At 39.9% G+C, this 14,801-nt stretch overlaps 2 protein-coding genes across 5 annotated transcripts; one reads left to right on the plus strand and one right to left on the minus strand.

The window, feature by feature from the left end:
• Positions 1-977: 977 nt before the first annotated feature.
• Positions 978-12,811, minus strand: Sytalpha (Synaptotagmin alpha). 4 transcript variants are annotated; one of them, XR_005991009.2, is made up of 7 exons: positions 10,542-11,065; positions 3,815-4,030; positions 3,168-3,561; positions 2,776-3,010; positions 2,210-2,707; positions 1,890-2,132; positions 978-1,772 (listed from the first exon to the last, which is right to left on the minus strand). XR_005991009.2 is itself a non-coding variant. In XM_070288359.1 (7 exons), exons 3-7 carry the CDS (start codon positions 4,000-4,002, stop codon positions 1,954-1,956), a joined length of 1,494 nt encoding a protein of 497 aa, XP_070144460.1. In that variant the 5' UTR covers positions 4,003-4,030; positions 4,094-4,519; positions 10,542-11,065; the 3' UTR covers positions 978-1,953. The 4 variants fall into 4 exon arrangements, 3 of the variants coding, with proteins under 3 accessions (XP_070144460.1, XP_017037382.1, XP_017037381.1); XM_070288359.1 differs by adding an exon at positions 4,094-4,519 and having other exon boundaries at positions 978-2,132; XM_017181893.3 differs by lacking the exon at positions 10,542-11,065 and adding an exon at positions 12,734-12,811 and having other exon boundaries at positions 978-2,132.
• An 871-nt stretch (positions 12,812-13,682) lies between these two features.
• LOC108085369 (cytochrome b5) lies at positions 13,683-14,709 on the plus strand. Its single transcript, XM_017181943.3, has one exon. The coding sequence runs from the start codon at positions 14,046-14,048 to the stop codon at positions 14,442-14,444; it is 399 nt and encodes a 132-aa protein (XP_017037432.1). The 5' UTR covers positions 13,683-14,045; the 3' UTR covers positions 14,445-14,709.
• The last annotated feature ends 92 nt before the right edge of the window (positions 14,710-14,801 follow it).

Raw genomic sequence — 14,801 nt, forward strand, 5'->3', positions numbered from 1 at the left:
TCCTGGGTCAGTTCCTAATGTGTCCGTCGGCTTTGTGGAAATTCTATGCGAATATTTCCAATGCCCTTTAGCACTATAAAAAATATTGTAGTTCATCATAGTTTATTAAAGCATTTTATGTGTAAAAATGAAATTGTGTTGACTGTAAATTCCCAACAAATTTAGCATTTCTTTTCAGCTTAAAAAAAAATAAAAGAATTAAAAATATCATCAGTAAAATGTGTGGATTTATGGTTCTAGTATAAAAATATATGAATATTTTGATATGTTTAAATAAAATATATGCATTTTCAACTAATTTCACAAAAAATTACACCTACTTTTCTTTTTCTAAATGCACCATCGAAACCACGATAGATTCCCTTTGGCGCCACCGATTTCTGGCACCAGTTCAAACTTGCCTTCGTCCTTTTTTCCCACTCCCCCCACAAGTGCTGGCTGCGGCTACTTATGCCCGTCGCTGCCTTCCAAATTGAATGAAAGCACATTTTGATTGAAAAGGAAATTTACGGTGAACGTATATGGACACAGACGGGGGAACTGCAACAGTTCGCAGGACCTGGGGCATATCCTGAATGGCTGCTTTAACAGCCAATGTACCGTTGCCCGTCGCATCTCCCGGCGGATTTATCAGTCAATGTTGGAAAATTAGTTAACTGGTTTTGCCCTGCAACTTTTTCCTCTTCCCCTTCAACTTGGCCAAAGAGTTCGACTTGCTTACCAAAATATTTAAGGCTCAGTATCCGCAAAAGAGGGGAAGCCAAACGGGCAATGGATTTCGTTGAGGAAAACCTCAGTCGTTTGAAGTTGAGGCTTGAAATTAATTTAAAGCGCCAACTAGTTGGTCAAAAGAAACTTTGGTAATTAACCTTGAAGTGAGCCAGATTTAAGCCAAATATTGAGTTCAAAGGCCAGCCAGTAAATGAGCAACACAGATGTGAGTTCTAGGATATCTAAGAGCTTTATTTTATATAGATAAATATAGGTAGTTTATATGGTTAGTATGCGAATAATCAATACAAAGTGCGTTTATACTAACTCTACTACATATAGAGACTACATTAAATATTATAACAATGTGTATAAGAATAGGTTTTATATTATATTGTGCTTTTCATTAACTAATTTGGATAAAGCGTGAAGTAAAACTAAAATTTAACGATTTGTTTGTGCCCTCTTTGCCCTGAAACCTTCGCCTAGCAAAAATTATAAAATCAAATTAACCATCTTTGTTGTACATATTTGTATTATTTATTACAAGTTATTTATTCGGTTAATTATAATTGTTGGTAGTTTTGTATTTTTAGGTACTTTTTGACACATAAGGGGTATATATTAAATATATATATATTCTTTGATTAATTGATACCATACAAAGCACATTCATTGAGATATATTTGATCGTGAAAATATTTGATTGTGAGACACTCTGTTTGCACTCTCCGTCTTGCTTAAAACTTATCCCTGCAAGTTCCCTTATTCCAGTAAATGATTGTGACTTATTCGAAAATGTTGTCAAAATTTGATTCAAGACTTTGTGACTCCTGTGATCATTTGTTATATACATTCGCTCTTCATCCAGCTGATTTTGTTCAAATTTAATGGAAACGATTTGGCATTCAAACCATATTGATATTATTCTTTACATACATTCAAATATATTTTCGCTCTTCTTTCGTCCCAAAGTTCCAATTTGATAATCCTGTAGCACAGTTTTTGCACATCCTGTGACTCCAGTAGAGCTGTCAAACCATCGATAAGGATACATGAACCTATCAAATTCAAATTCAAATGTCGTTACATTATCTCTACATGTTCATACGTGTCTTGTTACATCGGTACTTCCGGTGGTTTGACGCCTCTACAGTTCTTACCAAAAAATAACTTACTTTTACAGCCACCACTGCCAGCTCATCTTAGACACAAACCAAACGCCGCTGGCAGCTGTGGAAGCTAGTTCTTGCTGGTTGCTGCCTTGGCTGTGGTGGCCAAGTTTGTCGCCGGCTCCTGCAGTGGAACCCATTGGGCTGTCGCGTTTTTGGCTCGAAATATTTCCTCGAAAAAGATTTTCTCCTCAGTCCGTACTTCCGGTGAATTTCCAATCAAAGTGCGACCCAAAATCTCGCTGGAACCTAGAGTAAAAATTAAATTATATATGAAATGTATGGAATAATTAAGTGTCAAGTAGAAGTATCCCTTTTCCACTCACCCAATAAACCATCGTGGACCACCGTGAACTCTAGGACGCAATTCTTAAGGGTTTCCTTGTTGACGTCAAAGGCCAGCGCTTCATTATACACCGGGTTCAGGGTGCCCCTTTGCACACCCGTCTTGCGTTTCTTCATTTTCTTGCCGCCTGGCCCTAATAGAGTCACTTTCACATACGCATCCGAGGAGTTCCGGGCATCGTCCACAATACGCAGATTTCGGGCCTTGATCAGGACAACCATCAAGCGTTCTGCCGATGGCAAGTAAGCCAGGGAAACCATTATATCACCCAGATCCACCTTCATGTCCTGGGCCGAGGCGGAGCTCAAGGGGGTCCACAGATTCAATTGCTCACTCAGATCCAAGTTGGCCAGATGCAATTTACTTCCGCCGATGCACACATGGCGGGAATAGGCGTCGAAGTCGTACAGCAAAATCTCCACAGTTCGCTTGTCAATTACGCCGGCGGCGACTTCGAACACAAATTGCTCATCGAAAACTGTTAATGAATGTATTTGTAGTATAGTATAAACTCTTTTATTGCAAATTTTCTTAAAAAAAATTCACCTGGATTCAAAGTCTTCTTGTGTATACGCGTCTGCCAAAAGTTCTTCTTATCGGGCAGCAATCGAACCTTGGCATAGGGATCCGCCGTGCCACTGAATTGCCTTGGCTGCAAATTTTGGGCCTCAAGCAGTCGCACATTTAGCAATCCTCCTACAGGATCATAACCAATGCTCACATGCAAGTTGCCCCGGACTTCATTCACGGAAACTGGATTTATGGTCTTTGGCTGAGAGTGCTAATAAATTAAAGAAATAAAGTAATATAATTTTGTATAATTCATTTAAGGAAAATATTTAAAGACTTCATAATAAACATGACAAAGGATTTTTGAGATTTTCTCGGGTCTAAAAAAGGACACATTGTTTTGCGAAAAGGGTTATCCGTTGACTCACGCTTCTGTAAAGGGTCATATCAATTTTCGTGTGATCCAACTTGGCATTCATGGAGGAGACCCTCGGCCGACTGGGATGCATGGCCAGGACAACATGCTTATCGGATCTGGCTATGGGTACCGAGGTCGTGGAGCAGTATGACAATGTATTCGACTTTAGGCTTCCGGTGGGCGAGGTGGGTGTGGGCGGAGCCGATTCCTCGGTGGTGTTAGACACCTGTTGCTGGATGGCGGCCGTGGCGCTGGAGGTTACCGAGGCCGGTACCCAAAAGGCCGGGTCATTGTCCTCGCTGCGCAGCGAGGTGGGGCTCAGGTTGCCGCCATTTCCAGCTCCGAATTTCCCACGCGGCACCTCGTTTAGGTTGTCCACATTATAGCCGACCAATGCCTCCCGGCTGAAATGAAACAAAAACAATTGAGGCTTTAATATGCAGATTGAAGCAACAGGAGTGCTTTTTGGAACAAGAAAAATATGTAAATTATTTTTCACAGGACCTGCCATTTTTTTAATTGAAAAGTAATGTTTTTTGCCAGGATGTTTGAACAAAATAAAACATATATGACATGCAAATACATTGCTTTAATTGCTTTTAAAGAAATTAATAACAAAAGTACCATTTTCACAACAAAAATACTTTCAATGCCCACCTCTGTTGATCCTCATCCTTCTCGTTGGCCGACTCCAGGAGGTTTTGCTCGAACCAGTTGAGGCGATAGCGCTTCGAACAAGTTGTGTAGAGGGCTGCCCCAACCGCTGTGACCACCAAAAAGGATACCGAGGCATAGACTCCAATCTGGGCCAGCGAAATGTCCTCCTCGCGTATGACTATGTCCATTTTATTTTCCTTTGAAGGGGTGCAAAATCTGCAAGGAGACAAAGGGTCAGAGAAGGCTCCTTTAAGTGACTTGGAAACGTGGGTCAATTACTCGCCATGACCCCCTCTATATTAGAGGCATCTCCACCTGGCGGCTAATGACACCCAAACTAGCCATAAAACATTCATTAGCAAGTCAGGACCCTGGATGTGTGTGTGCGCCTCATAAATAAATCAAAGCTCGGGTCCCCACGTCCGACATTCATCTTCTCCGCTCGCCAGCTTTGTGGGTTATTAATTGAGCGGCTTAAGGTGGTAGTAGTGCTGGCTCGGGCACCCTAAAATCCTGACCACAGGCACGTGCTGACAGCATCCTGGCCACAATAGGTGGAAAATGAGGGGACCAGGCATTGTCTCTGGCCGACCGCAGCCACAAAATTGCCATAAAGGCTCCTCAGCCCCAGCCTCGGCCTCGGTTAGTCCGCAATTAGCTGAGCAAACTGCCAGGTGACCCCGAACCCAGGCACCCCTACAAAATCTGCAAAATTAGAACAACACTTCAAACAAAAGCCAGAGGTATGAGCTCACCATCAAACTTGTTAAATCACAGGAAGATTTTAAAGTTCTTCTTTTAATTTTACGCTTTAACATAGAGGAATGTGAACTCATGTTTTGAGTAAAAACTAATTACTTTACAAATAAAAGTAGTTTAATAAATACAGAAAATATATTTATTTAAAGTATAAGAAACCCCTTCCGATTTCTTTCTGTGCAGGAGAAATGTAAAGTACGTAGAAAGCTGCCAACAAAATGAAGCGACGTCTGTTCAAAAAGCCAAAAATTTTTAACCAAGTTGTTAATTAATTAGTATATTTATATTTGTAAGCCACCTTTGGATGAGTCCGACGTCCTTCCCTGCCCCTGGACCTTGCCCTAGCCCTGGCATCGCCCACTTGCACCCCTTTTTCTGGGCAATTTCGGCAAATTTACTTTTCACTCATTATTTATTTAAGCGCAACTTTTGTTTTGGGGTCTACGCTTTCTTTTATAGCAATTGCCATCGCATGAGGTGTGTGAATGCGGGTTCAGTTCCCTTTACACTCGGCTCCCTTTAAAGAGATCCTTGTAAAGTCCCGGGGAAATGATTTATGTGCCCTTGTGCTCAAGTAAGGTGCCTCTCGACTGAATATCTCGGCCTTAATGTGACGGCAGGGCTTGGAAAATTTATGAAATTAGTTTTAATTTAATCTTTGACAGTTGCCAAGATAAGCTGAAGAGCTGTAAATTAATGAAAAATTCGCGAAGCAGCATTTAAGAGGGAAATCTTTTTGCCAGTCAATCTGCCCTTAGTCCCCTGGGAAATATGGCAAAAAAAAAGGAAAAGCCATCGAACTTATATCACCTACCTTTTATTTTGATGCCCCTGAACACCCTCCCGTCTGACATAAATCACACATAACCCAATCAATGTCAAATTGAGCAGATCACACTGCCGCGCCCCACATCATCAGTCATTCAATCATTCCGTCATTTAGCCGCCTCCGCTCCGTCGGCTTTTGTCCCGACACGAAATCCTTGTCCTGGCACATGGTTATGTGTGGTTAAAATCAATTGTCATACCCTTTAATTTAAATAGGGCTACATTTTTTTTTTTAAATTCCGTTATTGAGTTTATAACACAGCTTCCCAAAGGGATTAAATAATACATTATCATGTTTTTGTTGAACTGTATGAATTGGCTTTATGGAGGATAAAAGCTGAATTTAAATATTTATATTATTTAACTCTAGTAGGATAAATTACTATATGGTTTTATAAGCAATAAATAATCAAATATTTATTTCTAAGAAAAAGTTTCTAAAGTAATAAGTAATAAATAAATATAATGATACATACATTTACTAAGTAATTTAAAATGCTTTGTGAAAATAAATAATAATAAATCTTGACTTAAATTCGACTGAAAATTATTATTTATAATCTCACAAATCTCTGTATTTCTGGCTTACCAGCTCATATGGTTGGTTCCAAGAGACTTAGAAGGGTATTCTTGAGGAATGCCAAGCCACCACCACCACCTGCAGCTCCCTAGTTGGGCCTGGTATTTGCCCACATGCATCATTCACGCATGTGTGTGTGTGTGTGTGTGTGTGTGGTGTGGCCTGTGGGCCTGTGGGCATAGGGATTTATTGCCAGTGTCATAAATTTTAATACACAAACCGCGCTTTCTGGCCCCGTGGACTCGACAGGCGACTGTCTGGTTTTTCGGTTGGCTTTGTAAATCATTTTGCGGCCGCCTTTATCATGCACATTTTCACTTTTCGCTGGAAAACCTAGATAAGCGGCAGCACCACTACTTCCGCCTGTGCGGCTTTCTGTTTGCGTCGCAGCCGCACACACAAAGTCAAGGCCAGAAATACATAGACCGCGCGCATTTGGCCAAGTCTGGTAATGTGTTGACAGAGCGACTAAAATTAAGTTTATCTAATCGATAAAATCAACCGCATGGTTCATTGCCTGCCTGGGAAAACGGTGTGTGCGCCCATGCCCGTGATTTCCTTTGGCCTCAGCTGGCCTCTGCGATTTCATCATTCGCTCTTAAAAAAAAAATAAACAGATAAGGATGCCTTTCAGCATTCCCATTGCCCCGGAGGGAGGCGTCCTCGAATCGCACAATTACGCAAAATTATGTTCATTAGTCTAATGAAGTGTTCTGTGGCCCAAAGAGTCGAGTTGGAATGTCAACTCCATTACTTTGATAAATCCACGCCCTGCTGTTTTTTATTTCTTTTTGTTTCCAGGGCGTGCGGACAATTGCAGCAGACAGCAAGGCGGATTATCAAAGTACTCTATTATCCTGCGGCCAGGAGTAAGTTTAGAGTTTAAGCATAGAAAGTTCAGCAGACTGAAAATTATATATAATTTGCGAAATTAACTAGCTTAAAGTTCAAGATAATTCAGAGGTACAGTCTGGTTACATTTTCCTTCAAGATATGTCTCCCCAAGTGAATTCAAGAATTTTTTATAAATTTCTTAAGCATAGCATACTTTTTCGTGTTGCCTTTCACTAACAAAATGATTTAGATTGACCGGAAATGTCTCAACTCAGCTTCATTAATTCACTAAACAAGTTCCATTAAACTATCATTTTTCCTCGACTTCCGGAAGCACTTTGCCCCTATCCTTCCTGCCTTCCGCATTGTTCGACTTTTCCTGCCATAGAGTATTGTGAAAGCGTTTTTCTTTCTCCCGGAGCTTTGTTGCACACACCCATCCGTGGCAACCGGGCAACAGTAATTAAATTACGACATCAGGTCCAAGAGGAGAAGCGTGTTGCTGTTGTCCTGCAATGCCGGACAAAAGAGTGACCGAAACAAAACAGTGCTCATCCTTTTCAGTTTTCCCGGCGTACGAAAAAATTTTCATTATGTTTTAAACTATAAGATTCACCAAGAGTGTTTTTATTGTAATAGGTTGTGTAATTTATTTATTATTTATGTCCAAAGATAGAACGAGTCACAGTCTACTTTACTTGCATAATATTTGTTGAATAATAATCTCTCTTTTGCAATTTTTTATTAAATTCATCTTGGCAGCTCTTATTTTTACTGTGTAGGTAATACAAACACGGCCCAGGTGTATTTACAAACTTCTGAAGGCTGCCGGCCTGGAATCCTTCATACGCGTGTCCTCCATCCTGCATTGCCATGAAGTTTCATTTGGCTTTAACTCATCCGCAGCAGGTTTATGAACTACAGATGGAAAAACAGGAGAACCTTCGGTGTGCATAAACAAGCAGCAGAAGTTGCTCCATCGCGACCCTTTTGGCCTCCAGAGTTGACGGATGCGGAGGTCTCCTGACCGTCAATAATCAGGCATCAGCAATTTGTAATACTCGCTGTAATGACACTGTCGAGGCGCTAGTTTATCCACATCGGCAACATCATTATCGACCGCTCTTCCCCCACGTTATATCTCTGTTTTTGTTATTCGAGTTGATTATCTGCCGTCGATGGCGATGGCAGCCTCAGTTGTTGTCCTTAATGTAAGGACATTGGGATAGGGCTTGGAAGAGGGACGGAAATGGGGCGGGTGACCCCATCATAGTCTTTGCTAATTAGCCATCAATGAATATTTATGGCTTATGGCGGGGATAAAAGGGATGTACTCCAAGCTGAGAGCTGGATTCGGCCTTGGGGAATGGTGTAAATTGATCTATCAAAATCATAACAACAATCCGGGAAATGTTACTTCTTTCCTGGCAGATTCATTAATTAAATACTCTACTCTATATATAGAGCTGTTATACATTTTTCCAAAACTTTAAAGTATTTTTTAATTTACATAAAAAGAAACAAATGTTTCCAAACAATTTCACAACCGTTTTTCAACCAAATTCCTGGCAATCCTTTCACTCTCACTCGCAAACCACTCGTCAAACCCAGTATAAGCGATAAAAGCGATGTAAAAGATCCCATTAAAATCAACAACCATATGTCAATTCGCCACAGACCATTAAACCATGGAACAAGGCCAGCGGGGCACAAAGGAAAATATTGAAAATAAAAAAACGTAAAAATAATATAAAACACAACGCCACTGGGACGGCAAGATAAACAGCAATTTAATAAAGTGACCCAAAGTTATGCGCCCCAGTCTAGTGACGAGCAAGAGCATAAAAATAAACAATAAAACGCTCATTAAAACGCTGAAAATGCCTAAGAAGTAAACAGTGAAAAAAATGTTTACAAGCGCACTCAGCACGAGCGAAGGGAAGAAAGAAAGATATGAGGGCAACATACAGGGCTACGGAAGTAATGATAAGTGTGATATTAATACTTGGGCTTGGGACAAAGGAAAACCCGCTCAGACGCCCACGCAAAGGACCCCAATGGGGAGCCAGAGGCTAAAGAGCTGCCAATAACTCAACAAGTTAGCAAACATGGCCTGCTGGCTGGCTGGCTGACTCTGGGTTCCCTTTTTATGGCCTCGTCAATATGAACGGTGGGTTTCGGGCGACGTTTTTTGCATTAAAAATGCATTATTCTTTGGACACGTGATAAATATTCATGGCTTCTCGGCATTCGGAGATGAGACGGCCGACGTAATAAATGCACTAGTTTAGTGCAGCCTGTTGACTGCCTGACACGCAATATATTGGGCCAAAAGCGAGACGAAGGTCGGCAGAGAGAGCTCCGGAATGGAGGTCGGGGGTCACGGCCAGAATGCGGGTGTTTCAAGGACATGGTTGTTGTGTTTGAGTGGCTGCCCTCTGAGTTCGCAGTTCGCAGGGCGCACTTCTCGGTTTCCTGGGCTCTGCTGGGTTCTGCTCCTCCGACAGGTTAAACAGCCTGCGGCTCAGGAATTTTCGGTTTTGTGAACGGAAATCCTCGCTGGCTTTTCAACCGAAATACGGCAAATTGGGTAAGGACTTCAGCATATGTCGGAATCCATCCATCGCGAGAAGCACTCTCTTCTCGACTAATTAAATTAAAATACCTTTGCTTGGCTTTCGGCGTACTTTAATCACGGCGACTGCACACGGCGTACACGCAATGCAATCTTTTTAATCAGTAATCAACCAAAAAAGGCACTTCGAGCAAAGCATTTTCCAAAGCAAACATTACTTGGAAAATCTGATACGAAAATATTATGGGTGTAACGCAATATGTTTGCAGTATGTTTGAAAATAGGAAATATATAGCTTTTTGTTTCAGTGATAGGTAAGCTAAATAATAATAAACAAGAAACGAGTGCTTGGTAATTTTAAAATTACTACAAATTAGACATATACGCCGCCGCGCCACGCCGCCGCCGCCGCCGATTTTTGCCTTATTTGACGCGCCGCCGCCAAATTATGAAAATAACGGCGCGCCGCGGCGCGCCGCTGGTGCGGCATCGGCGCAGCTTCAGCGCGGCCTTCAGTGTCATTGTTCTTTATAAAACTTAAAAAAAAAAAAATAACTCATTAAAATGGCCTTTTTGCCTTATTTGACGCGCCGCCGCCGCCGGTTCTTTCTGACTACTACGCCGCCGCCGCCGAGTCATTTTGACCTCTACGCCGCCGCCGATGCCTTTAACCATCGGCGTAAACCTCTACTACAAATTACAGTGAAGACTCAAAAGGACACGTTCAATTGTTGGTCAACAATTTCCATAATTTTGTTAGCCAACTTCGTCAGAATGTCAAAAAAGATCATGGCCCTTCCCCTTGGTCAGATTCAATTTCAAAACAATTTCCCTTAGACCCGCTTCCCAGGAAAATTACGCTGAACTTTTCACACAAAACCATTTCCAAATAAAACTGACTAGCTCAAGTTAACAACAAAAGTTGGGAATAGCCTCCTGCAGACTCTAGAAATTCAATTTAGTCGGACAAAAAGTTCCAATTACATTTGGCAAACAAAAGCATTGCCCCATCTAGATATTACACCAACTTCAAAGCAATGAAGCAACTTTAAATATTTAAGAACTTTACTTTTTTTTGGCAAAAATTTAAAACCATTTCGAAATTTGCATGTAAATCAAGTTCACATAAATCAAAGAAAATCTGCACTTACCGTTCGATTATTTGTAAATCGGCGACACAAAGCCGAACAGAAACTGTGCAAACAATTTTGTTATTCAAATTGCTGCATGCAATTTTCCGCTACAATATGTTTACGAAATCCTTTGATGGTTCAACGTGGCGTATGCGCTATATGGAGCAGCGCATACTGTGCGTGTTTGGGGTCCTTAACGAGTTTTGCGAAACAATTTCCTTATTAGCAGGCTTTCATAAATTTGTAATTCAATAATCCCCTGGGCACACTGGTCAATTATTTCCATAAATTTATCCGTGAAGAGGTGTTAACTGAAAGCGGGGAATTTTTCCTTCTTTTATTTTTTGGTTCACGCGCTTCAAGAACTTAACCAGAGCGTTGCTGAAACTCGACTGTGTTGTTGTTCACCGAAAATTACACGCAGTTCCCCCGATGTCAGGTTCCATCACACTCACACTACAGCAAACATACACACGTTCACATACGTATTCCGAAAGGAAAACCTTGCATTCTTCTAGGAAAACTTTTTACCGGAACTCCTTTTTAACAGAGGCATTTTGTATTATTTTTTAGTAGCAAAACTGTCACCTCCAACTTTAAGTTATAGAGTTCTTTTTTGTCATAAACCGGCTATTTTATGAAACTGTAAGGAATAAAAAGCCATTTTAGGGTAAAGCTTTTCCACAAGCAACAGCTGGCTCATTTTCTGAAAAGCGCGCCAAATCCCAAGCGGTTTATTATTCGAACCTCTTGCCAGATAGCTTTGCCTTTCAAAGAGCTTTGTTATTTTTGGCGTTGCCATATTTTAATATTAAATATATAAGAGAAAATATAAGTTATATATATATAAATATAGAACATATTTGTCGTAGTTATTGGTATAACAAATATTGCATGTTTATTTAAAAGAATCGTTTCTTCTCTCATTAATTTAATTATCTTCTTTATATTTAATATCTAATATCTTATTTGTCCTCATAACCTGATGATATATTTTGAATTGATAAAAGAATATTAAGTTTTATTACATTTACCTATGCTTAGTTAGTTTTCTTCTTAGTTTTTAGATCTTAAACAGAAAGTTTAAGAAAATATAATGCACCACAAGAAGTGCATAGCTTAATTCGACTTTACCACTTCGAATTAATTACTAACAAAAAATTATTCTCTTTTTTTAAGCTTACTCATCGAAACATTTCCAACCATGGACTTGGCAATCAACTTGAAGGTAAATGTCCGCACATTTTTTTAAGCTTATCTCGGAATTTTTGCAAACGTCCGGCTCGGACCGGGGGAACTTGTCGAAATACAACTTTGATCCCAGCGTCTACACATTTCTTAGACCATAGTCTGATAACAGTGATTCTCGTCATTAATAAAAAAAATGACAGAGTCATAAAAGGCGGTTGCCTTTTTCCCGAAAATCTTGACGCATGTTCCGAAAGCGTGTTAAATAGAGAAGATAACCCTACATTTGGGGTCCAGATAGTGCGCAAATTCATCTTAGAGTCGTTCTCAGGCTATGTCTTGGGCTTTGGAGATATTTGATATGGCTGCACGCACTCGGGTTTGACCTCAAAGTCAAAGTCAAGTGGCTTAGCCCAGTTTTACGTCTCATAATACTTTCGATTACGATTACGCGGCAATTTTGTGCGGTTTGAGGGCGTTATTGAACGTGATGATGCTGATCTTAACACTGACTTGTTGAGGTATTGAATTTCTAAATGTCGTGGAAACCATAAAGCAAACTTGAACCCATTTAAAAATAACAATTGTTCAATAACAATTTAAATGTGACGTGTTTACTTTGCAAATAACATTTTGCAAGACTTTATTATTTAAATAATACTTTTTATGACTAGCTTAGATTAAAACTAAGTTTCTTGAAATAATATTTATTTTGTTTGTGACGCAGTTAAATAAATAAACACATAAGCTAGTTGTTTTTCTGCGGATAATATTAATATTGCTTATGGATAAATTAAACCCCAGGTTTTCTGGGTACTTAGTTAAAAAAATCAGATTTTTCTGGTATTTAATTTATATTTTATGCAACGGTTTTGGTTGTCTAGTTGTTTATAAATAAATACTTTGTTGAAAACATTCCAATTACGTTTTGTCTGGCTAATGAATTATATGCAAATTAAATACTACGACTAATTTCATCAGCCTTTTTTGATTTCGCAACCATTATTGTATATAGTACTTACTCGCATATAATAAACAATTAGAAAAAAAACGCCTTCTGATAGTTCAGCAAGTTCAAAAGCGTGGCATCATTTTTGAATTTCTATTCAAGCCAAATTCAAGTTCAAAGTTTTGTATTTAGCGATAATTCAGAATAATTTTTGTTCCCATTACGCGCCTTCGAAAAATTGAGAACAAACGTCAGAAGCGTGACACAAATTGAATAATTACTTTGTGCAGCCATTTTTGAGGTCTTGAAAGCGCATTTAATTTATTTGAATTTGATTGTGTCGGCAGGCTATTAACCCAAAACGTATTTTGATTACTTAAATGACTTGCGATCAAACGGTTCGAATGGTAGACGCAATTGACTCGCCCGGTGCACGTTTGACTTGTGCCAATAAATCAATTGTAATGCTGATAAGCCCGCCGCAAATGTTCCTTTTAAATTAAATGCTCATTAAACTTATCAGGTAGCAGGTAGTAAATCTGGTTTGAAAAGAGAACAGCTCTTACCTTATGCTCATCTGCCGGAGCATGTTGGGGAATCGACTTATTAAACTATAATTAATAAAAGCTTTTATTACACAATCTCGCAATCAAAGCCGATGTAAAGAGCCCTCCCATGAATAAACTAGTTTTCTAATATTTTTCCCACATATGGGAATTTCCACAGGGGTGTTAATTATTTTAAAAATGATATTTTTTATTACCTTAATTTACCTTAGACTTTGTAGGTACTCAAATATATTTTTACTGATAATTTTTGTCCTTATACCAATTCTCTCTTAAACTTTAAATACCACATTTGCAGTGAATGTTTACTGTCTAATTTTTTATATTTTTTAGATATTATATTATTTCTAATCTAATTACTAAGTCGACAAGATAATCAGCATTACCGTTTGGTTTTGTAAAGTTTTGTAGCATTAGATATCTTATTAAGGCTTTTAGACCCCCTTACGATTTCTGTGGAACCGACTTCATACATTTTTCTTTGGAGATACCCCCCGTACAAGCCGATCGTTGGAAACTTCGTGTTTTACATCCGAAGTCTTATCACTTTTCGCTCGGCTCTGAAGCTCTATTCACGTGTTGTCATTTATAAAACGATTACAATCCAAGGCATGATTGACACTCCAGTGACGGTGGCTGTACAAGACACACAAGACTCGCAAAGACCAGAGAAAAACTGGAACTGAGAAGCCGATCAAGCGGAACTCAACTCTCAACCTGACTCCAGACTGTCTGTAGTGACTGTGTGGAATTACAAAATATACGACTAACCACCACAAGTGCGACAGAAAAGTGAAAGGCCGGTTAATTAATTACAAAATGTCATCGGCTCTGACCAACCTCTTGCAATCTTTGAGGATTGTGCCCTTCGGCAGCAAGGCAATGGTGGCCTCCAGTGAGAAGGAGCGCCTGAAGGTGACAGATCTGCCGGAGATCTCGCTGGAGGAGGTGGCCCAGCACGACAGTTTTGACGACTGTTGGGTTGTCATTTACGATCGCGTTTACGATGTCACACACTTCCTGAGGGATCATCCCGGCGGCGACGACGTCATCATGGATCACGCTGGACGGGATGCCACAATCGCCTTCCATGGCACCGGACACTCCCGCGATGCCGTCGAACTGATGAGAGACTTTCTGATCGGAGAGCTGCCGGTCAAGCAGCATATTTTTCGCACCGGCCAAAACAAGGTTCTGTCCTCGGGAATACCGGAATAATAGTGTCAGATGATCCATCGGCGATCGCCCGGTTAATCGATCGCTTCCGCCGCCGTCCTCCACACACGTCTCTGTATATTTATGTCTTTAGAGTATTCATCGATTTTGTGTCTAGCTTTAATCAGTCTATTTCGCATTTCGCAAATTGCTTTTGCTCGCTCATCAATTGCCATTCGGCAGAATACTATGTGTGTTTATTTATATGATGCTGTATATTTTTGTAAAGACTTGAAACGGATTTAAGATTAAATTATTTAAATTGTGATTCTGGCTTTTTCACTGATTAAAGGGATTTAGTTAAAACTGGAAGCTGGATTATTTTTAATGGTTGTGAAACAGAACTTGTTAGTAAATTAT

This window comes from Drosophila kikkawai, chromosome 2L (genome assembly GCF_030179895.1).
Source record: "Drosophila kikkawai strain 14028-0561.14 chromosome 2L, DkikHiC1v2, whole genome shotgun sequence".
In the NCBI taxonomy this organism is placed as follows: domain Eukaryota; kingdom Metazoa; phylum Arthropoda; class Insecta; order Diptera; family Drosophilidae; genus Drosophila; species Drosophila kikkawai.

Excerpts from the sequence above, each read along its gene's own strand:
- Sytalpha (XM_017181893.3), bottom strand. The coding sequence starts at position 4,002 with ATGGACATAGTCATACGCGAGGAGGACATTTCGCTGGCCCAGATTGGA. Across the intron at positions 3,011-3,167 it reads ATATGACCCTTTACAGAAGC|CACTCTCAGCCAAAGACCAT; the intron begins GTGAGTCAACGG and ends TTAATTTATTAG. Across the intron at positions 2,708-2,775 it reads CAAGAAGACTTTGAATCCAG|TTTTCGATGAGCAATTTGTG; the intron begins GTGAATTTTTTT and ends ATTCATTAACAG.
- LOC108085369 (XM_017181943.3), top strand. The coding sequence starts at position 14,046 with ATGTCATCGGCTCTGACCAACCTCTTGCAATCTTTGAGGATTGTGCCC.